At 34.9% G+C, this 24,327-nt stretch overlaps 1 protein-coding gene across 2 annotated transcripts; it reads right to left on the reverse strand.

Annotated features, from left to right (window-relative positions):
* Positions 1 to 1,897: 1,897 nt before the first annotated feature.
* Positions 1,898 to 24,327, reverse strand: LOC113234141 (peptide transporter family 1-like). Of its 2 annotated transcripts, none has more exons than XM_026469409.1 (14): positions 24,250 to 24,327; positions 24,017 to 24,098; positions 23,635 to 23,776; positions 23,474 to 23,560; positions 22,792 to 23,066; positions 20,397 to 20,479; positions 17,605 to 17,778; positions 16,701 to 16,826; positions 12,986 to 13,108; positions 10,348 to 10,661; positions 6,025 to 6,244; positions 5,634 to 5,720; positions 4,298 to 4,447; positions 1,898 to 2,152 (listed from the first exon to the last, which is right to left on the reverse strand). In XM_026469409.1, the coding sequence occupies exons 1-14, from the start codon at positions 24,295 to 24,297 to the stop codon at positions 1,994 to 1,996; spliced, it is 2,070 nt and encodes a 689-aa protein (XP_026325194.1). In that variant the 5' UTR covers positions 24,298 to 24,327; the 3' UTR covers positions 1,898 to 1,993. The 2 variants fall into 2 exon arrangements, with proteins under 2 accessions (XP_026325194.1, XP_026325195.1); XM_026469410.1 differs by having other exon boundaries at positions 24,216 to 24,259.

A 24,327-nucleotide genomic window follows, 5' to 3' on the forward strand; every position in this document is an offset into this window, starting at 1 on the left:
CAGCACTCTTCTGTACCACCGATCATCGGTTCTGGCGGTTTATGTTACCCGCCAATTTCACTTTCTTTTTTTTTTTATAATATCAATGGTAAGCTACACGCCTGTTCATAATAATTGCAAGAGCTTTAAATCGCAAAGATCTGAGGGGCACTGCCACTGCGCCCACCACCCTAAGACTTAAATTGACAAGTCCCATGTGCCTGTTATTTCACCAGCACCCTGCAAAATCGAAACACAGTAATGGTGACATTACTGCCTTGCGGCAGAAATAGGTCACTCTTTCGCAAGGAGCTCTACTCCTACAAAACAATCTTTGTGTAATGATACGCCCCTACGTCAGATAGCTTACTGCGGTTTCTGTGTTTTTTTATTCTGTCGGTCAGAATGATATACGGAACTTAATCCACGTGATAGATTAAAAATACCTTAACAATTGTAATATAAGGATTATAGAATAATATCACGACGTGTTATCATCTTGATATTTAATTCTTTTTTGTGAAATTACTCCACTGTAAGAATGGGCGTTACAAATCGTATATAATTATTGAAACTATATATTGTGGCAATATCGAATATCCGATATCGTGTATCTTAGAAACTATATATTATATATTGCTCCGCATCGCGTGTTTTATAGCGATTACCGAATGGATACCAACACGAAATCATATATTTTCCTAACTACATACCGATATTGCTGCGTATCAGATATTCACTGAGTGGATATCAACGCGAAACCATTTTTATTATATTGTATACTAACATTGGCTCGCATTGCTCTTGTAAAACTATATCCAATAACATATAGTTTCAAAAAATATATAGTTTCGAAATCTGATTTCGAGTATTGATATATAGTTTCGATACGATATTCAGAAAAAGCTATATTACCCATTCTTACTCCACTGTTATAATTATTAACACAAAGATACATCAACCTGACCTCGCCCTGAAATACAGGATCAACCTAGTTCAGGCACCAGTGTCTGCAAATATTGTGCTTTAAAACATATATCAATTAATGTATGTGTACAGTGTAAGCTTTGCAGAGAAAATAAAGATTATTATTATCAAGGAAAATGCCTTCGATCTGGGGGTCGATTCAGAACCTTACGATAATTCAGTTGTCGAACGATTTATTTTCATTTTTATTCACAACACCCGAATCGAACGTCAAACTGTCGTATTCGAAACCGAACCGAAATGACGTCACTCACGTACGATTACTGGAACTTCTCGACCGGCAAAATCCACAAACGTTATCCAGAAAACACTTATCGAATTAAAGTTACCGAACGTCCTATTATTTACAAAGCAAGAATGTAATATGGTAATCTCTTATTATTTTAAACAAAATCTGGATTTTGTTCAATTTTATTGATTTATTTTAATGCAAGACTGACCCCCGTTCACACGGCATTGCACTGCAGTATTCGATACGCGCATGATGTGCGTTTGTATGTGTATGCGTTTTTTTGCAGGACAAACACCGTGTGAACGGTTCTATATCTAATGTATGCGCCACTGTTCATTCGATTAGGATTTATACTGCAAAAAACGGTGCAGTTCAATGCCTTGTGAACGGGGGGTAATGCATTCCTTTATTTTAGGCCTTTAAAGTCTTGAAAATGCTTGAAAATTTTTCTTATAATCTATTTCACCGACTAACTACGTAAACGCTGTTGGATAACGATATCGTGTCCTAATAATCGAACGTTTTGAATGGCCCGGAAAGCGAACGATTCGGTTAAAATATCGAAGAGTTCTGAAAAGGGGTACCGGTTGGATTAAAACCAGCGCCTTCAGCATACCATTAAGCTCAGCCTGGTTTTAATCCAGTCGGATCAAATGAAATTTTTTTAAGTGTACGATTTTTGTATTAAAAATTACCTTAAGAATTGTTTTAAAAAAGGATTTAACACTCGTTGATCTTAAATTATATTAACAATTATTTACAATCTACATATCAAATTATTGTTATTAACATATATTATAAGCAGTCTTCACTCGGTTTAACCTGCAGATAGTGCACAGGCGGGTCGCCACGATTACATTTATAGTCGTCGCTAAACCGATACCTTCGTGATAATATATAGAATATCAGTATGAAGGTTAGCATTAGGCCAGTGTAGATGAATGACTGTGTCTCCTGGAAATAAAAAAAAAATAATGTCAGTCAACGTCGGAAAAGATAATCGTTCTTATAATAATTTTTTTCTGTACGTTACGCGATAACTCCAGCGTTTGTGAACCGATTTTAATAATTCCTTTACTGGAAAGAGGGTACCTCAGAAGTGGTATCATTTAAATTCGAAAAAAATATTACAAGTCTAAGGGTGACAAACTAGGGGATGAATGACTTTTGAGGTCGGTTTTTTAGTATTCTATACTGAGATTATAATCATATTTGTTTCAGGAAGTGTAGCTTATATTTTTGTGAATTATATAAGTACGAATACAATCAAAAACACATCAAGCTTAACACTGCACTTTGGACCGTTTTTATCGTAATCGGCATAGATGGATTGGAAGATTGGAAGATTGGATTTAAGTCTTAAGCGTCAAGCTTCACGTGCTCTTGACCCTGTACAATGAACTGGTAAAACATATTTTGAATATTAAGGATAAAAGTTTAATTTAAAAGATTTATCTTTTATTTATATTATTCAAAATTTTATTTTATAGTGCAGTATTGGAGAATGAGTAATAAATGTTATAGTAAATAATTGAAAAACTTATACATTTTCATGCCAACTAAGACAGAATAAGCTGAATTTATTAACCGACTTCAAAAAAAGGAGGAGGTTCTCAATTCGACTATGTTTTTTTGTATGTATGTTACTCGATAACTCCGGTATTTGTGAACCTATTTTCATGATTCTTTTTTTGTTGGAAAGAGGGTATATATGTATAATGTTAGGAGCAATTATTTTAATGGTTGATTTTGCTATTCACCAATTCAAGGCGTTTTTCTCTCAATATACTTTGAGTAGTGAGAACCGATTTTTATTATCTCCTGTGTCAAGTCCCGTATAATGACGAACTAGGCCCTAGTTACTAGGGGATGAATCCAGGTTTGCGCAATTTCCGGTAACCTATTTCAATAAAACTTGGTAATTATATGTAATTCCACGTACTTTTGAGGTCGGTTTTTTAGTACTCTAGCTTATTTAAAATAAGAACGTAATGTATATTATTCTGACAAATAAATTAATTGATTGATAATTGCCTCCGTGACCGAACGGTAACCATGCTGGACTGCCACGCGAGGTACCGGGTTCGATTCCGGGGCCGAGAAAAATAGTTGAATGGCCTAAATTCATTTCTCTCGGGACTTTGGGTGTTATTAAAATTTGTGGTTGTCCATGTGTATGTCCATGGCACCCGCGGTACAGGGTTTCCTTAGTACGGGGATTTGAGTGAGTGCGTTATTATTATTATTGTTATTGTTACTAAAAATTGTTATAAGGCTCTTCGGTAGATATGGTTAGCCCACTGCCATTTCAACTTGCTTATTCAACCAGCTATGTCGACGACCTTGGTTCTCTGTCGCATAACCATTTCGAATCCTATCCTTCAGAGATACTACTAGCATGACTCGTTCCATAGCTCGCTGAGCAACTTTTGACTGATGGACTAGTCGTATCGTGAGTGTCCACGTTTAGTCTCAACTCCGTATGTCATTACGGGTAAATCGCACTAATTGAAAACATTTGTTTTCAAAGTTTGTGATATGGATGACGAAACAGGTTATTAATATAATGAGAATAAGTTTAAAATTGAAATTAAAATTAAATAACAATTACATATTAACCTATTATAATGAACCAATTATTGTATTAATTAAATTATCGTGATTGTAATGCGTACACCATGATACTTTTGGTTACACCAACGCTAAATTAGGTTTTCAATTCCATTAATGAAATGGAACCGACCATTCTGCGGTTATGACAAATAAATTACGATGTTACGGGGTAACCCTGTTGTAACAACAGGCGATGGTATGTGGTACTGTTATGTACAAAATTATTTCAGGTATATCGCTAATAATACGGACTTTTGTTTGGTTTTCGTCCTGTGAAATATGTTTTAAATTACAAGTTAGAACTTGGACCCAGCGAAAAATTTATAAATAACAAACAGACAGAAATTACATCAAATTACTAAAAATAAACGAAGTTCTTCCTTGCAGCAGTAGTAAAGAAAGTAAAATTTTGTATTCTACAAAATAAACATTACCTTACTTTGGAAGAATTAGTTATCAGCTAAGCGTAATTGGAATGATCGTTACCTGTGCATAGTTCGCAAAGAGCCTGGTAATGACGATGATAATGACGTTGCCGGCAGCCTCCGTCATAAGCCACACTGCTGTCATCACGGCTTTCATGCTTTCTGGAGATTCTTTAAAGGCAAACTCGTTGCCCGTTACCGCGAATAACACCTGATTTCAAAGATCATAACAATAATTTTTCAAATGTGAGTAATTTCAATAATAATATATTTTAAATTATTGAATTGATATTAAATTATTTTTTCTATGAAATTACTCCACTAGTTTGTTATAATTATTAATGCAAAGATCGAACACTTAGAAAACATTCCTTCGATCCGACCGGATTCAAACCGACGTCTTCTAGCATACCGTGGCAGACGCTATACCAATTAAGCCACGGAACGAACCAGCGGATCTCATGAATTTTTCTATGTACTTATTATCGTGTAACGACTTTTTAGCCGTAGCGCCACCTATGAGAAATCTATGAAAGTGATTTGTCACCCGGTTAGATACCTTTATAGCCCCGGCTAGAGATGTCGCTATTCACTGTAAAGTTTTAAAATTTCAAATTTTTATTGAATTGATATTCAATTACTTTTTATGTGTAATTACTCCACTAGTTTGTTTGGCCGCCGCGCGACAGTCGCGCTGCTGAAGTGCAACCAAATTTTTAGTGATGTTTTATCTTTCGACTCAGTTACGTGATGGATTCTGACGAATAACCATTACTTTTACTTATTTTTTTAAAACGGAAGAAGAAAAAATTAAAAAGTATACCAGAACGTATTAGAATCCATTCGTTACCTTTATTTTGTCAAAATAATTTTAGACATAAAATTTCCCATGCCTTTTTTCGCAACGCGTCTAACAGCGACTAATTTGAACGCGCCCTAAAGCTCTGAGTGGCACTGCAACTGTTATGGGCTGGTCATTTAGTATCATAAACAAAATTCATTGGACCCGACTTGTACAAGTGATTCTTTTTCCTTTAATACTATACACAATACACACGTGCATTACTTAGTGCAAGCTTACTAGCGCATAGAAGGTCCAATGTGTAGCCGGTACATTGGTTCATCCTGAGTATCAAAAAAACATTATACAGGGATATTTTTATTAACTGCCTCCATGGCCTAACGGTGACCATGCCGGACTGCCACGCAGAGGTCCCAGGTTCGACTCCCGCACCGGGGAAATATTTGTATGGCCTACATTTATTTCTCTCGTGAGTTTGGGTGTAATTTGTTGTTGTCTATGTGTGTGTCCATGGCACCCGCGACACAGGGTTTCCCTAGTGCGGGGCAACGTTGAGTGTAGGCGTTATTAAAAAAAATGTAAAATACTAACTTACCTCTCCTATAGCAATAATTATAAACTGAGGCAGCAAAAGAGCCATAGTCACCGAGTTTGCTTCAGTTACGACTATCACTTCAGATTTCTGAAAATAAATGTTGCTAATTCATTTATTTTCATTCAGAAAAAATTTCATTTACGAGTATTTTCACAAAATCCATTACCTTGTGATTGGTCGTTGTTCCCTATCATTATCCTCTGCCGCGACTTCGGCTTACAAGTTACAGAAAGGTCGTACAAAAATAACTCCGAGTACTAAGATTCTACTTGATATGTTTGTTTAGACATAAGCTGCGAAGAATCACGTCAGCTGACATGTCAGGATCGTAGCACGAATCTTATTTTTATTTTAGTACAAAGTATAAACTTTACCAAGTAGGTATACTTACGTATGTTCCATTAAATTCATTAATAATAATAGTGTAAACTCCGCCACTCTCTAATTCAATATCGTTCCTAATAACATCATCACCGGCCTTCAGGGAATACCTCGAGGCGAACACTTCTTGTAATAATGACACTCCCGTACTTAATATTGTTTCTACCTCATTTCGCTTCTCGTTGAATAGCGTTAGATTCGATGATGAAGTAGTGTTTGTTACTAGAAACCTGAAATTGGAATAACTCTTAACAATCAATTCGTTTAATATAGACACGATTAAGAAATAAATATCTTTAATTACCGTCAACACCAGAAACATAATGCTAATTGAATCTAAGATTGTGACAATAAAAAATAGTGTGGCGTTTGTTGGGGGTTAGCCATGGGTTAGCTCAATAAAACAACGTTTGTTGCTTCACGTACACGTGCGATACACGCTCACGCCACTGTCTCGTGTCGTCATAGCGGGAACGACGGGCCGCAGTGTGACATATATTGTCTATTGTCTATGGTAAATTATGTCAATACACTACAATTAGTACTCTGGCTTCGAAAGGATCTGTATTCAAGAGCCGCTCCCTATTATCGACAACTGCATCATTACCCGTACTAAAAGTTGCATTACCAGTGGCACACTTTAGATATCGGCGCGGGTAATAATTTATTACAATATACATTATATATAATAGTGACATTTGAAGATTCTTTAAAAAATACAGTGTCCCTAATAAATTAAAATTTCGTACTCCTGATATAAATAAACCATATAAGTCAGAAGTGCTTATATCACGAAAAATCATACTTGAAACAAATTAGGTATTTGTGAAATTTTATAACGGTCCTATTTCAGCATAAAAAAGTTATCGACTAATTTCGTTTGTAAAATCTTTAAGCGTCTCTCCTCAAAAGTTGTCGTTTTGCAGATATAGCCTTATTAGGTACAATACGGGTGCGATTTCTTAAGCTACAATTTAGGATAAACTTTTTTAAAACTTGGAAAAAACATGGAAGAAATGAACGTCTGTACATATATTTTCGTGACTACGTGTACGGCTAATATCCTATTGAAATTCCTTCTATTTGTGTTTCACTGGTTTCCATTTCTACCCGCCACGTGTCATGAAATTTAATTTGACGTCGAATTGTGATCTTACAATGTATAACGTACAATGTTGTGCTCCCACGGGTTCTCATCATTACCGATGCATAGATTGTATCGACAATTTTGACGTTGAAATCCGAGATTTGGCAAGTATGTGTATTTTACGTGAACGAACACGTGTTAGTTGGGCTCATGGCATATACGTGTAAAAAATTATTTAGATGCTTTGATTTTATATTTAATTATTTATTTTATAGCCGAAAATGTGATAAAAAATGACATTATGTTTATTTAGTCAAGAGGTAGCAAATTTTTTTTAGATTGTATGTAACAAGACCGACAATTGCACCTGATATTAAACGACATGCCTGTCCATAACAGTTGCAGTGCCACTCAGAGCTTTAAATTGCAAAGATCTGAAGGGCAATAATAATAATAATAATAAAGCACACACTCAACATAGCCCCGCATTAGGGAAACCCTGTGACTGCCACTGCGCCCGTCACCCTGAGACATAAATTGACAAGTCCCATGTCACTGTAATTTCACCGGCACCTTTAACCCTTCAAAACCTTAACGCAGTAGTGCTTGCATTACTACTTGGGGGCAGAAATGGGTAAGGTAAGGAGCTCTATAGCTACTAGAACACTTCTTCCCCAACAGGATAATGCTTATCAATGCAACAATAATATCTTTTAACAATTTTATACAGTTGATACAAAAGTTTAGAAGAGTTTACACTTATTTTAAGGTGAAATGAGACACAAAATAGACGTTTTTCGTCCTGGTCGAAAATCTGTTTTTCGACGTTAACACAACGTTTTCCGACTTGTTATTCTAACTGGTAATTAAAACAGACGCTACTAGTAATTGTATGGGACCCGAACGAATTGACTAAACTTCGTTTGAAAAAAAAAACACACAATTATTTTCATATATTTTTTTCATATCTACGGAAAAATCAATTTCATTCGATTGTTATCAGAGAGATATTTCAATAAAATTTTATCTCTCGTGTTCTGTAATAAATATTATACGTTAGGGGACTGTGGCCTCATTCTACAGTAAGAGGGTGTACTTTTTTCTAAAAGGCATGCAGGCACGCTTTGAAACCTTCGCAACCACAATACTGTTTTGCCGTAAAGTGCAGATAAAAATCCGTTTAGTTATTTGATTTTGAGGCCCGTTGTACTCGTAGATTTTACCATAGACTACACAATATTTTTTTTAATGAAATTTGCGGCGTACCTACAGAAATCTAAATAAATAGTCATATTTAGATTTCGTCCGCCTCACATGCTTCATAATCTACGCAACGCGGAAATACGATACAATGTCGCCTTAATAAAAACAATCTGTCTTCTTAATTCAATATTAGGAAGGACTATAGTAACCACCAAGTCGAACAAACTCGACTATTTATAAAATTTCTATTTGCGGATTTCATAGACGAGCTTAGAACCCAATTTTGTCCATTTAATCCAGCTCCAACACTTTTATGAAGAAAAAAGAGAATGGAAGTGCCTTAAGTCTCGATTAGTATCAGAACTGCAGTCGCCAAAACCTCATACAATCATTACGTTAAACAATATAAAATCTTGATAATCTAGAAATGTAGTTTCGAATTTAAAAATATGTAACAAATTCTGGTCGGTTAAAGTAATTTAAAATTTAGGTACCCTGTTCGCATATCTATGAAAGTTCAATATTTATTATAGCAAATTACGACGTTTTTATTTAATATTGAAATTCCATTAAATGTGCTGCCATCTAGTGGCAATAGCTGAAAGACTATGAGGCGACGAAGATTTACGTTTACCAAAAAAAAAAGTCCACAAAAAACACACAAAAATAAAATAAGACTTAACGATGATATGAAACAGCACCATGGATTATATTATAGGTGCGACTATCATTATTGCACTCCAAAGCAGCAAAATAAGGCAATTTCCACGATTTTCGGTGATTTGCGTGAGATAAATTAACACGAATGCGAAAATGACGGACTGGGAGCCTACCACAACCTCTTAAAACAATCACTGACTTTTCGTATACGCTTAAAGTAAGCTTTTTATAGTGTTAAAACTATGATGTTTTATTGGCAGCTTTGTGACTATTCATTCACTCAGTTCTAACGCGACTTTAACATTAAAGTAATATTGTTCTTATGTCAAATTTAGCAATCTTAAAATAGTTACTCGGACGCAGTGGAAACAATGTTGTTTTCGAACTTATTGTTTGAATATTGATTTGTAATGATTAAAAGTTAAGTTTAACTTATTTATTTACATAAATCTCCTCAATGTTTTGTTTATTTTTTTATTTAATAGTACATGGGAAATCATTTCTCGTTAAATAAAAATACGCGATGTGTATTTTGTAAAATTATGACAGCGACATATATATGCTCCTTGGCGACACTAACAGTTCACACTAGACTATAATTCCGAATTCACAACGTGACTATCAAGACTCAGCTTGTTTTATTTATTTTTCTTCATGAAAATGCGGAAAAATAATTGAAAACAACGTAATTTTAATAGATTTTATTATTACATACTTTTCTTTTTTTAACAGTTAATATTCTCTGAATGTAAATAACACTAAATACGTAAACATTATATTACGATAAGACGATTCTGGGCATCAAAAAATAAAGAGATGACATAATATAGTTCATATAGCGTTATTTCTTTCCTATTTTTAGTAGGGAATTGACAATATTGGGAAATCATTCGTTCTTTCAATCACTTTAGCAATAATACATTACTTGGTTGACAGGTCTGACATGGTACGAATATAAGTAATAATATAATAAGCTTACTTTAAGCTTACATTGAAATAAGATTGTTTTAAGAAAGGTTATGGTAGGCCCCCTGAGCTTAAGTATGTGGAACTTTTTATTATAATATAAAGTGACGGGATGAAAAACTCGTGTGACTGGTGGTAAAATACACACATATCCATAACAGCTGCTGTGCCACTCAGAGCTTTAAATCGCAAAGATCCGAGGGGCACTGCCACTGTGTGTCTCACCCTGAGACATAAGTTGACAAGTCCCAGGTGCCTGTAATTTCACCACTGCGCATACTGTTGACGCACGTACCCAGCCCTCTAAACACTTCTTCTGTTTTTACCGTTCTGTGCTTTCAACGTATTTCATTTCTTTTTTGCTTTTTCAATAAATATACGTTTATAACTTTGGGATTATACATTTAACAAACTTACCTAGCCATGGGAAAGCCGGCTTTGCTTTTGTTCACGTCATCAAAGTACCTTTTCATCCTGGTCTTAGTAACGAAAAACGATATTGCAGCATTCTCTTTCAAGAGAAAGTATTCCTCCCGCTTTTGAATACAACTGCCTTCAATTTTCAAACTGATGTTCCTTACGTCGTTCACTGGTACGTGTTTATTTATGTAACGTGATAGAGATGGTATTATGCAAGAGATGTTGTCTCCATTTACGGAAATAGGACACGGGTTGCCGTTAAATATGCGAAGCTGTGAATAACCGGGTTGAGGTAATTGTGGGTAGGTGGTCTGAAAAAAATATTACAAGTTCAATCATTTGACACGACCCGATCACATTACGTAAGGGTCTTGATCGACCCGTATTATCAGAATTGATCAATCGACTCAGGTCTATCATATATCATGGATTTTTGTTATCCAAGTACGTATAACGTACGTATAAGCTGTACTGTATAACTTTTTCATTTAGACACCTAATCAAGAGGTTACGTAAAGTATCCACACAAAGAATACTTTGTTCTAGACTTTGTAAACTAATCACTGTTAGTTTTAAGTTAGATTTACTTTGCTGTAAAAGGTTCTTCGATTTAAAGTTTAAAAGGCGTTAAAAGTTTAGCCGATAGTGTTCAGATGTGCTAATGTAACAGTATAACTTTATCCAGGCTCACGAATCAGTAACTGTTACTTAGCAAAGTTATTGCTGTACCTACATAACAAACAAACATTCTAAAAGTGGAAACTTGTTCGTTACAAATTAAATAGTGTAAATATTTTGCACTTATTTATCGATACAAAGATCGACGAACAATACAAAGAAAAATTTCTTCGATCTGACTGGACTGGAACCAACGTCTGTTGCCACACCGGGGCCACCGCTCTTACCAACTGAACTACAGACCGAGTCAGCAGACGTAGAGTTGGGTTTAAACGGCTTTTTTGTCGTCAGGGCCATCTGGGAGAAACTTACGACAGTTTCTTCACTTAGCAATACTTCTTTACCTCGGGGGTTAATATTTATAAGAACGGTGGTAGCTATTACTATTAAGCAATCCGCGCGATGATTGCTTTTCAACTATGACGATGGTTTAAATCCCTGTAACGGCATGAACCTATGACTTTCATTTCTATGAGTTTGATACGCGCGTCTTCTGCGCGTATACGTGTCGCAGGCGCGTTGTAGTTAATCGATTCAAACGCGCGCAAAACATCGCGTTCCAAGCAAGAAGCTTATATATTCCACTGGAGTTTACACATAGAATTTCATGTCGTTGCTTCGTTTAAAAAAACTAACTGAAATTAACAAACAAAACTAAAATTCAAACTCTCATTTTTTATCAAAATGCGCGACACATACGCGCGACTACAACGCAGCTACAGCAAATAACTCGCGTCTTCGGCGCGTATAAAATACGCCGTGTGCACAGGTTTTAAGTTCGATAAAGTAATGAGATTCTAGGACTAGGTATATACTATTCACGTTTTGACGCATTATTTCAGAAACGCAAAATGCCAAACAGGCAGAATGTCAGATTCGCAAAATGCCATATTCGAAAAATGCCAGATTTGCAAAATGCGAGATTCGCAAAATGCCAGATTCGCAAATAGCCAGATTTGCAAAATACCAGATGCCCAAAATGCCAGATGTCACTGTCAGAAACAGGCCTACCTCCTGTGCTTCCTTCTGAATTTTGAACAAAAAATTTAAAAAATTGGGGGTTTTTTGGTATTTTTTTGTTGAGTCAATGCTGAAATCCTTCCAAAGGGTTATTAGTGCGATGACGGTGTTCTGCGTGTACCACACTTAATACTTAGTAGTTATTTAGTGGTTAGAGGAAACTGCATTTTGTTTTTAACAAATTAATAAAACATCAGAACCTCGCTTCATTATCATCATTATTTAGCCGAATGACGACCACTACTAAACATTAGTTCGTGCGTTAGGAGGAGGAAGACCTGTTCCTGGCAGTGACATTTGGCATTTTGCGAATCAGGCATTTCGCTAATCTGGCATTCTGCGAATCTGGTATTCTGCGAATCTGGCATTCTGCAAATCTGGCATTTTTCGAATCTGGTATTCTGCGAATCTCGCATTCTGCGAATCTGGCAGTCTGCATACAATGTTTTTCATTTGCGAGGGAATAGATACAATGATAATTTATTTCTTGTATGAATAAATATCTCTACACAACACAATATTTACGGATTGTACAAATGGCGACTTTTTTGTTTTTTTTTTTAACAGATTGTAGCTATTCTTCCATAGATAATACAATTCAAACTAAAATGTTACAAAAGGCACAGGTGCATGCAGCCACAATGTATTTATTAGATATAATATAAATAATTTCCAAATTCTAAAAATACTGCAGAATTTTAATTCACAAAATAGATTTAGTAAAATATAGTTATGCGAAATATGCGTTCAGATTTTTCGAGCATAAAAACTTTTTGCTTAATCTTGACGTAACAAATCCATAGGGCGATAAAATAATGAAAAAGTCGATGGGCATAATTTAGGACATTACGATCGACTTTGCCTGCATCAACTGCACATCAAGACACTGTTTACGAGCACGTGTGATGAAAAATATTGTTATTCCTTTGTTACTTACTTTCAAGTAAATCTCAACTGTGCCCGATGCTATAAAAGCCACTCCAGCTAGAACGCCCCCTAGAGTCATTTTGTGAAGAGGATTCTTCAATATGTTACGCTTCTCAAGTGGCGGATAAACAAACTGAAACAATAAAGTTGTTAATGTTAAAAGGTGACAAGCGAATAGTTTTTTACGATATCAAGCGATCAGACGAACAAGTGGTGCGTCTGGTGTTGAGCGACACGCCTACGCATACCAGTTACAGTGCCACATATGTCCACTTGCACAAAATATAAGAACGTCTTAAATCCATGCTTGCAATGCACAAGACACTCTTAACGTTCAGGTGCAGACTGAAGAACCTTTTATTGGAAAAGTTCCTTTACTCAGTAACAGTGTATACTCTGTTACTGAGTAATACATACAATAAAATACTTAATAAATAATTAAATTATTATATTTATTAATGAATTTAACATTCACCTTATTATTATACTGTAATATAGATTTATTAGTTATTAAGAATCCTTGTATATACTTGACATTGTTAGTTTCATTCAATTATTTATTAGTTCAATTAATTATATTGATTTTGTATATGTCCACCATTGTGTACTTATGACTCACTATTATATAATTATTTCTTCATTATTTTGTAAACTGACGCTCACTTTTCGAAGAGCAGTATAAAACGACATGTATTTGTATTTAATTTGTAATGTTGAGGGAAATAAACTAAACTAATGTTTTAAGCGTTTCTCATCCATTTTAGTATTTGTTTAAGAACTTAAGTTTAGTGCGGTGGACATCAGAGCTTCAAACTGCAAAGATCTGAGAAGCACTGCCACTACGCCCGTCACTCAGAGACATAAAGTTGATAAGTCCCATGTTCCTGTAATTTCACCAGCACTCTCAGAGTCGTATTCTAGAACTCTACTCAATGCTCAAGTCAGGATTTGAGTATGATTTCAAGCACTGGAAATACGACCCTATTGGAAGGGACTTGAGTATGATTTCGAGTGCTAAATCATACTCAAATCCTGACTTGAGCATTGAGTAGAGTTCTGGAGTACGACCCTTAGAGCGGTTCCACACAGCGACTTTTAGTAGCAAATGCTATACAAATACTTATTTGAGTAGGTAGTTAAGTAACATGGCTAAGAATGAGCGTTAACGGTGTTGAACTTTGTTTAATTACTATAATTCACGTAGAAAATTTCTATTTTAGCGCAAGAAACCTCCCAACTTGCTACTACGGGTATAGTAGCGCCATCTAACGAAAGGGTGAATTTCACTTTCCGAATTTTAATGACAGTTTTTGAGTGATTTTTGTAAAACTCTGTTTTCTTTTGGTTTTGTCATGTGATGTGAATAATTAATAAAACAAAAAAAAATAAGTGAAATTCAACGGAAAACGATATTTTAAATCGCACGAATGACACGAATGATTTTCTCGTAAACATAAATGAGAAAGACGGCACAAGTAATGAGAAATTATTATTACAACACACATTTTATCGTTCACAAAAGAACATTTAAAAACATTCAACATGTAACAAATATTTTACTATCACTTCTTGTACCAAAATTCTTCACATACGTCATCTATCTATCTATATATAATAATAAATAAATAAATCTAAATAAGTATTTTGTTAATGTCATATAAACTTTATTGTACAAGGTCACGAACACGTCAAACTTGACACCTAAGATTTAAATCCAACTCTATGCCGCTTACTATATGCACGGATTAAAGTGCAAAGTTGCAAGCTTGACGTGCTCTTGACTATACATCAATATATCACCATCATCAACATAGTCACTATGACCACATTCATCGTCATCATCACCACCATTGTCAACATCTAAATGTTATATTTAAAGCAAATATTTGGCTTAAAGTCTGTCGTCCATTGTCGTCCAAAAATATCCGTTTTAAAATAGTACACAAAATAGTGCACAAAATTTTCTTTTAAAAACAGTCAAAATTAGTTAATGTGTTCGACTTATCGGAACTTACCCTAACGATGCATAGCTGAAATATTGATCATCTTTCAACAATCATTCATCATCATCATTCATCAACAATTTCAATATTGTAAAACTGGGTTATGGTTTTTTAAGATATATCTCAAACATTATTTTGTCACTTAGCCTTACTTAGCGTTTTAGTTAGCAGACGGCAGAAGTAACAATTTGACTTAAAAGTAGACAAGAATGAGAGCGACAAGAACGATATTTGGATACATTTTTAATTGTCAAGTTCTGGACCGTTATAAAAGTGCGTGGATTTTAAAGTTCCCTTTATCTAATTGATGCACAATAAAGTGTATGACTATTACATAATACTTATTTAGATAGATTGCTTTACATGAAAGAGAACGATTTGGTCACCAGCACTTAAATTGGTATTTAAGTCGATCTTTTGCAAAAACGGAGAAGCACAGGTTACTTCACTGTTGAATTTTAATATCACATTAATTTCTCTCCTTATCAGGGGCCCGATTCTCGTGATGAAAACGTCACGGTATTTTCGAAGAAACTGAGTATAATATCCATTGCGAATAGTTTTTGGTATGTAATTTATTATTATAAGAATTTCATGGTAGACATCAATATATCGACCCTCGTAGAGGCAGAAGAGATCGTCCCGCACCCGAACGAGGTATATAGTAAACGCGACAGATATAGCATCGTAATGGTTACATTCTATGCATTACATTCAAAATTTTAAGGAGTTCCTAATATTGAAAATTTTCTACATGTATTTCCCATATTACTTATGTAAACATAATTATTAATTACAAGGAGGAATTACCAAAGTACATGGAGAAGTCGTAGTATAGTAATAAGATAAGTAGTGTAACTCAACACAAACGTGTAGCAGCGTGGTTTGTAAAGTGCGCGCATACGCGCTGCACACTGTACCGACGCACACATTTGCATAATCTCGCGGTGCACTGAATTGCACAGCGCGGGTGATCACACGCGCGATTATTATATCACAGTCAAGTCAGGGTTTCTTAACCTTTTTCTAGTCATGGACCCCTCTTAAAAGTGTCCCCTGTCAAAGAAGCCACGCAACCTTTCCGACAAGATAAAAAATCTAGGTTTAGCTTTTACTAGCTTATATTGTTTGCGATTAAACTTTACTTACTTACATACATAAATAGTGTGACGGTTGCTGTTCCATTATGTTAGGAAGACCCGCCATGGACTCTCGATGTTCAGTACACGGACCCCTTAGGGATCCATGAACCACAGGTTAAGAAACCCTGGTCTAATGATTATAGAATTAAAGCGTTCACTCGGTGTCTAACAATTATATCAAATTAGTAAACGTGTTTATTTTTTAATTTAATGGTTGTATACATCAAAGTCGTTATGGTCAACAAAGAGTACTTCTAATTTGGAATTCTTCAGCATTTCTTTCACATTTCACAATCATACCACCACAATCGAGATACCAATCCAAGATTCTGGTATAAATGTATCGATATGTAAGTACATTTTGACATCCCATCTTTGAAATTAATTATTTCCTTACCTACCTTAATTTTTTCTCTGTGTTTACAGCCTATACGTACAAGTAAAATAAGAATAGTTTGACAACCGTACGCTCCTAGCTGTGCTGCACTACTTGTCTACGGAGAAGTGCCGTGCCAGTCGCACCTCCGTGCTCACAAAAAAATTTTGATGTACAATTTATTAAAGTACAATAAATTGTTACCTTGGTGAAAACTGGTATACAGACGAGAATGGCAATGGGTGCGATAACTTGCAACTGATCTGGTTTGATCGTTATAAATCCCAACCGACCGTCCATTCTCGCCGCCTGGAGAGTCCACCGCGAGCCCTGGGAAAAATATAGCCATTTAACAACGAAATCTATGTACTAGCGTACTAGATGCGGCGTTCCATATACACGCTCATGTTTCACTGATGTGCGGTGAAGACGCTGCACATCATTTAGTTGGTTGTCAAACATTCAAGATGGCGGACGCAGATGCGGTCCTCTTTGAAAATTAATTTACATCGGTGTGTTGCTCACATTTCTGTATTTGACTAATTGTGTGAACATAAATTTTAAGTTTTAAATTATTCACATTTACTATATTCGGTGCTTGTATGATTTCGTTGACGTGTTTTTAAACTCTTATATTTACGGTATAAAAATTTGCACAACCTAGAGGGTCCAGTCTTAATTCATCATAACTAGACAATCCCGTATATTTTAAAAACGGCCAAATATTAGTTAGTATATAATTTTAGGTACGTACGTAACCTACACCGGATCTATTATTTATTTTAATTAGATCCCGGGTATGGGTGTTACACTGTTGTAAGAGTATTTCGATCCCTTGGTGTAAAAACGTCACATCTGCGATATGATAATTTTCAGGAGGTACATAAATTATTCACACATAGACCTTGAGACTATAATGCTAAACTCTTTAGATTATGAGTTAAAGTTCAAGTCGCTCGTCTTAAGGTGTTCCTCATACCCCACGTGACCATATTTATACGATTATAATAAATTAAATTCTCTGTGAAGCCTAGTTTGTTCTAGATTGAATAAGTTATTTTGAACGTTTCAAAGTTATTTCACATTTTTCTCATCCAACCATACTCACCATTTGGTCCAGCAACGCCCAAAACACAGGCACAACAGCAAAAAGTGTCAAAATGGATAGAGTCCTTTTAATATCATTTATGAAACGCTGGTCAAAGTGACTTTTTGTGCTATCCAACCAGTGAGATTGCTTCTCGTTTTGAGTCCTCTTTAGGAGACGGTTTTTTAGTCCTAGCTGTAAAAAACATAAAACAAAAATTTGGAATGCTTGCATCCGTTGGCTCCCTCTATCTGTCTTTAATAGTTTAACTTGGTCTACTAACGTTCTGTCTCTCTATTTGAATTTCAACACCGTAAAAAAGACAATACTCTCCTTTTTTATTAGTTGAAAATTTAAAATTAAAATTTATTGAGCCCTGCCTAACCCTGAATGGCGTTTACGATAGAACGATTCCTATTCAATTCAAATATTTGTTTCATAAATATCCATATTCAATAGCACCTTAAACGAAATATAGGTATCGCAGTCTCGAAAACCTAGCAACTCCAATTGTCTTACATTCTTCTTACTTAAAATCTTTCAAGGCCTTACTTCTTATGTAATTAGTTCTTTGAGTTCCTGATACGACACCACATCAGCTTTTTCCTCTATATGGTCTTCCCCTGCGTTTCTGTTGTTCAATATTCCCTTTTATAATGCTTATAAGAAAACTTTTGTATAGTATTAAATGTTCAAACATTTTTGGTTTTCTATTATCATGTTAGTAGTAATCTCGTTATTTTTTATGATACCAAGTAACTGGTTGTGAGCGACACGCCTGTCCGTAGCAGTTGCGGTGTCACTCAGAGTTTTCAATCCTAAAGTTCTGAGGGGCACTCTGAGACATAAGTTGATAAGTCCCACACGCCTGTAATTTCACTAGCACCCTTCAAAATTGGAACACAGTAATGCTTATTTTGCTGCTTGGCAACAGAAATAGGTAAGTTATATCTCTGTATCTTGTTATGTTATATTTCTATTGTCTTTCCACTACAGTTTTTTTTCAGTATTAAAAAAGGGCATATTTTATGTGTACACATAAAAACTAAGTTTACGTAATTGCTTTGAACTTTATAAATTACCACAAGATGCCGAATCAAAAAAGTCAAATTCAATTTCAAGTTGGGAAAGTTCAGCTGATGTTGGAAACTGTATAACTTATTGCGAACTTTGGCAACATAATGAGTTTGTGAATGGCACAAGTCCGAAAACTTTATGTAAATAGAAATAAGACCCACAATTAATACCTACTTGTTATATTTTGTCACAAAATTTATTTTGATTGTGAGTGTTAAAAATTATATGTATAATTTTCTGATTTATTACGTGGCATGCTTTTCAAGCATGTTCAGTACATGAAAGCAAACAACAGTATCTGTTTGAGCAGAACAAATCAATGCAGATAAAATGTTAAAGTATTTGACTAAAGATGCTACTTATACGTTTCTACTGAACATATTTACATAACAGTGGAAATGAAACTTGGTATCATTAAAAAAAATATTTTCGTGTATTCATTTGTTTTTTTTTTTTTTCAAAATAAATTTCAGTATCTTGACGGGTCCCATGGTAGTTTTATTTCTAATGTTTAAACGCAAAAACTTAAAAACTCGATTTTTTTTACACACTCATAAGCCCCGCACTAGAGAAAGTCTGTATCGCGGGTGCCATGGACAACCACAAATTACACCCAAACTCACGAGATAAATAAATGTACCATACAAATATTTCTCCCGGCCCGAGAATCGAACCCGGCACCCCTATGTGGCAGACCGGCATGATAACCGTTAGGCCACGGAGGCAATTCGCCTAACGTAGTAAAACGATCTATTGCAAATTGTGGAATTCGAAGAATGGTCTGCATTCGAAAAATGGTAATAGGTACCGGAAAAGTCGTGTAACTATTTACTTTTTTATCTTTTGTTTATTTATTAAGAAAGCCATCTGCGTTACGTAAGGTATTTTACATAATATGTAGACTAAGGCCACGTAGGTTTAGTAATTAGCACTACCGAGAAACGAACTCGGGACCTCTTCATCTGAGCCACAGAGGTCGTCAACTCAAGTCATTACCAAAAAAAATCTCAAAGTTTTATGGATTAACGAAGAGAAGAAAGGTAAGTATGAATTAAAATTCTTTGAAAGTGTCTAATCACTCTAAAATTGCACTTTTAAAAAGTATATTGCGAAATTTTCATTCCAATTGCGTTAATTTTCAAACGTAAAAAAAGAACATCGAGCTCTATAAAACTTCGCAGTTAGAATTGCAGTTAAGGTTTTGTGGATATTAAACTCGTACATCGGGAGCTTTTTAATTTAACTAGCCGGATTCCGGCTGCATAAGCTAAAATTCAATTTTCGTTGGGGACTTATGGCAATATAATATTTTTAGAACTATCTTTCGAATTTTATTTGAAAGCAAGTGAAAAATTCATAAATTTATACTCGCCATGATTTCATTCTTCAAATTCGGCCGTGTGACTCTTTCTGGTACTCGTCGTGCCGACCACAATTTGCAATAGACTGTTTTATCAATTCCTCCCGTGTCCGTGGCCTAACGGTTACCTTGCTGCGGTTTGCCACGTAGAGAGCACCCGGGTTCGATTCCAGGGCCGCCAGCCGGGAGAAACATTTGTATGGCCTACATTTATTTATCTCGTAAGTTTCTATGTAAGTTGTAGTTGTCTATATATGTGTTCATGGCACCCGCGATACAAGGTTTACATAGTGCGGGATTTAAAAATAAATTGGAAAAATTATCTTTTCTAATTTTATTCTGATATATGAAACGCTGTTTCCGTGTTTTTACTTACCGAAACGCATTTGACGAAATCAATTAAGACATTCCCTTCGGGTTTCTTGAGCACATAGTTACTCCTTGCGCTCACAAATATTACTGAAAATAAAATAAAGCATTTATTTCAAATCTTGCTTGCTTAGATAGTTTTATATTTATCATAGAATAAATAAAAACATTTCAGCTAGGCTCTAAGTTATAGATTCTTTATCTATTAATAAAGTCAAATAATACAGATTAAAACAATACCTCCTATAAACACTACGCCAAGTTTATTTTTTGGTTATTTTCCGTTATTCTTGTAAACAGCATATTTATTTACTAATATTATGCTCCCCGAATTTTGTTGTAAAATGAACATCGAGTATATAACCAGTTTTCCTCTCTATTATTTTTTTGTGAAATTACTCCACTAGTTTGTTATAATTATTAATACAAAGACGAAACACTCAGAAAAAATTCTTCGATCCGGCCGGATTCGAACCGACGTCTTCTACCGTGCCAGACGAACGAACGAACGAATTTTTTCTGAGTGTTCGATCTTTGTATTAATAATTATAACAAACTAGTGGAGTAATTTCACAAAAAATATTTAAATATCTATTCAATAAAAATTTAAAATGCAGTGAATAGCGACATCTCTTGCCAGGTCTGGTGGCTGTAAAGGTATCTGGTGTAAAGGTAACTGGGTGATAAAACTTTCATAGATTTCTCATAGATGGCGCTACGACTAAAAAGTCGTTGAAAACCCAAATACAAAGACACGACAACAAGCACATAGAAAAATTCGTGAGGTCCGCTGGTTCGTTCCGTGGCTTAGTTGGTATAGCGTCTGGCACGGTATGCTAGAAGACGTGGGTTCGAATCCGGCGGGATCGAAGGAATTTTTTCTGAGTGTTCGATCTTTGTATTAATAATTATGTTTAAGTTTCTATTTTATTAGATGTTTTGCTGTTTTTCCCACACCACAGAATAGATGGAGATATTTATTTTTATTACAATAAAGATAGAATATTTTTAGAATATGCGAAGACACAGGTCAGTTGTTGGTGCTGTAGTATTTCAGCTTTCTAATTTGTGATTTCAGCGCAAATGAGAGTTGATATCTTAAAGTGCTATAAGGCCCATTTTCCTGATGAGTTGCCAGCGATGGATGGCGCTTATTTCATCTCTATTTCTGGTTAGGTACGATGAAAATTAAGAAACAAAAAACAAACTAAAAACAGAACAGGTCCAATAACTAAGTTGGCTCAGTGTTCGTTGGAGGAATGGAAAAGTTGTTTCAAAGTTTAACAAAGCTAAACAAAATAAATCAGTCACATGAAACACACGAAATCACATGCTGTCGTAACTTAAAAATGATGGAATTGAGTAAACACGATTTGAAAGTTTAAAAAAATACTGAATGCATCTTATTGCGAATAATGTAATTACTTTTATGTATAGGTACATAATACTTACATATATTCATTTATAAACGAGGTTATAAATTTATTGTTTTCATTTCAATGATGTTTTCACGTTTTCAAATTGTGTTTTCTCAATTCCATAATACTGAGTTACGACATACCGATTTGATTACGTTTATTGCTAAAACGGGGCAGATAAATTTCACAGAAACTACGACATAAAGTAAAAACTTTAAACAGGAAATTCAGGCGAAAGACGCGCACGTATGAAAACTATTTACGAGACTCTAGAATATTAATGGGCCACGCGGGGATGAGTCTTTTTACTTATTGGCGGTGCCCTTTTAGGATTCCGCCAGTATCAAGCATTCCGCTAAATAATTTTATGGGTTTCAGTTATACTTTATGTATATCGGAGTTACTGAAAGTCATTTAATCCTGACCACGTTTTTGGTTATAAAAAAGTTTATATTTGGCAAAACAAGGTCGGTGGCGAGAAACGCCATCTTCATTGTAAAAACTAAAAGCTATGGTACTAGGGTAGGGATGGGTGGTCCTCCGATATCGGGTCGGATGTTTGTGAATACGCTTATGGCACGCTAGATGGGGTACACGTGCTGTAACACGAATTTTAAATATGAAATTAAACTATATTATCTTCCGCTCTTAATTGCGTATTTTATAAATAATTTCATTTCCTGTGTGTAACTATTTGCAAAAACCTAAGATAATAAAATAAACTGTTACTTAAACTTTAACCTATACCTACAGGGTCGCATTTTTTTCACCATACGTTAGGGAGTGATTCTACGTATCAATACAAACCACTTATAATAAATAGGTGTAAATGTAAATGAACATTGGAGGAGCGATTCCCATAGTAAATGATCAATTGAATGAGGTGGTAAAATCGCTAACTAAAACATCTTGTCATTAAAAAATATCATCCTGCTTAAATAGTGACCTATTTTGTTCGACTCGTTATAAGAAAATACTGTTTACCTATAGCCAGAAGAACAATAAGTCCCGGCGCACCAAAAGCTAACGAATAACAATCCTTATCACCGAAACAATGCACCTCAGATCTCAATATAGGTGAAACAGTTTTTGCAATCAAGCTTCCAGTGCACAGCACGAAGTATAAGACGCTAAAATAGATAGCGAGGTGCCTCTCTTGTTCAGGGAGCTTGAATTGATCCCCGCCAAATGCAGTTACGCAGGGTTTGATGCCTCCGGCACCAAATGTGATCATGAACAATGCAATGATGGTGCATAAACTGGAAATAAGGCATAATTCACAAAATTGGCTGAATAATGTTTCCTATTGAGTGACCGTTAAATTTAAAAAAAGACCGGGTGTAATTGGGAAATCGTAATTTAATAAGACTGTAGACCGTTACTGCAACTTTCATATTATCAACTAATAAAGCACCCTCTGTAATTAAGTACCGAAACATGGTGTGCTAAATGATAATTGTATTGTTTTTCATATCTAATACAACTTTGTCGTATTATTTTGTGCCAACACATAGTTAGTGCCGTGGTTCTTTTTTCTTAAATCTATTTTGTAAGTTTTTTTTTGTATTTAGTAAAAATTACTTTATGAATTACGTCACGTTGTTTTTGAAGGTACGAATGATATATTATTGTATATTTTATAATGTAGATAATATTGGATACTTACCGACTAGGTAATTCTAAATATGGTATAGCTGTAATGGCGACTAATACATTTCCTGCTGCATACACAAACATCATGTAGAGGATAGTTCTGGAATTATTCAGTTCATTATATTCAAAATGCTAAGCCTCTCGCGCTAATATACAGACATATTTTTATCTTACCTATATTTACCGAGGTAGTTGTCCGCCAAAATACCACCAATAATTGGGAAAATATATACACATATATTAAATATGTGGTATATTTCTGTGGAAATATCGTCTGAAAATCCTAATTTACTCCTAAGGTATAGTGTAAGGAAAGCTGAAAGATAGAATTGTTTTATGAGGAACAGGAGAAGAAGCCATCCCATAAGCTGTCAAAACATCACATAAGCAAATGGCTGGTTCCGTAAGTAGTTTGTTAGATACAACAAGAAAATATTTGATCCATAGGTATGCATGAGAATTTCGAGAATTCTTCCCCATTGAAAAGACCATAAAAAAGAGAGAAACTTAATTCAAGAAAAACACTTACTATTATTTAAAAATAAATGTTACTTACCGCGCATTCCAGAATAAGAAAAACGTTCACAGAATTCTGCGAGAATTATGATTATAACTATTCTTGGAAACCGATCCTTGACCTAGAAATAATTAAAACTTAGGTAAAACTTGGGAATTTTTTATCGTATATCCCAAATATCAAACACTTTTGTTATACTGAGTAACATTTTATAAGGATAAATGCTATATAAAATTACTTAAATTGTGTATATGAACCAAAGCATTGTATACCGGAGGGTCTAGATCCAAATCACATTTCTTTTCAATTAGTTTTGCCATTGTAACACTGAGTACGCCACACGTGAACAC

The sequence above is a fragment of the Hyposmocoma kahamanoa genome, unplaced genomic scaffold, assembly GCF_003589595.1.
Source record: "Hyposmocoma kahamanoa isolate Upper Pololo Valley unplaced genomic scaffold, ASM358959v1 81, whole genome shotgun sequence".
NCBI classification, from domain to species: Eukaryota; Metazoa; Arthropoda; class Insecta; order Lepidoptera; family Cosmopterigidae; genus Hyposmocoma; species Hyposmocoma kahamanoa.

Excerpts from the sequence above, each read along its gene's own strand:
- LOC113234141 (XM_026469409.1), bottom strand. The coding sequence starts at position 24,297 with ATGGCAAAACTAATTGAAAAGAAATGTGATTTGGATCTAGACCCTCCG. Across the intron at positions 17,779-20,396 it reads ATTTCGTCAAATGCGTTTCG|CTAGGACTAAAAAACCGTCT; the intron begins GTAAGTAAAAAC and ends TGTTTTTTACAG. Across the intron at positions 13,109-16,700 it reads GTATACCAGTTTTCACCAAG|TTTGTTTATCCGCCACTTGA; the intron begins GTAACAATTTAT and ends TTATTGTTTCAG.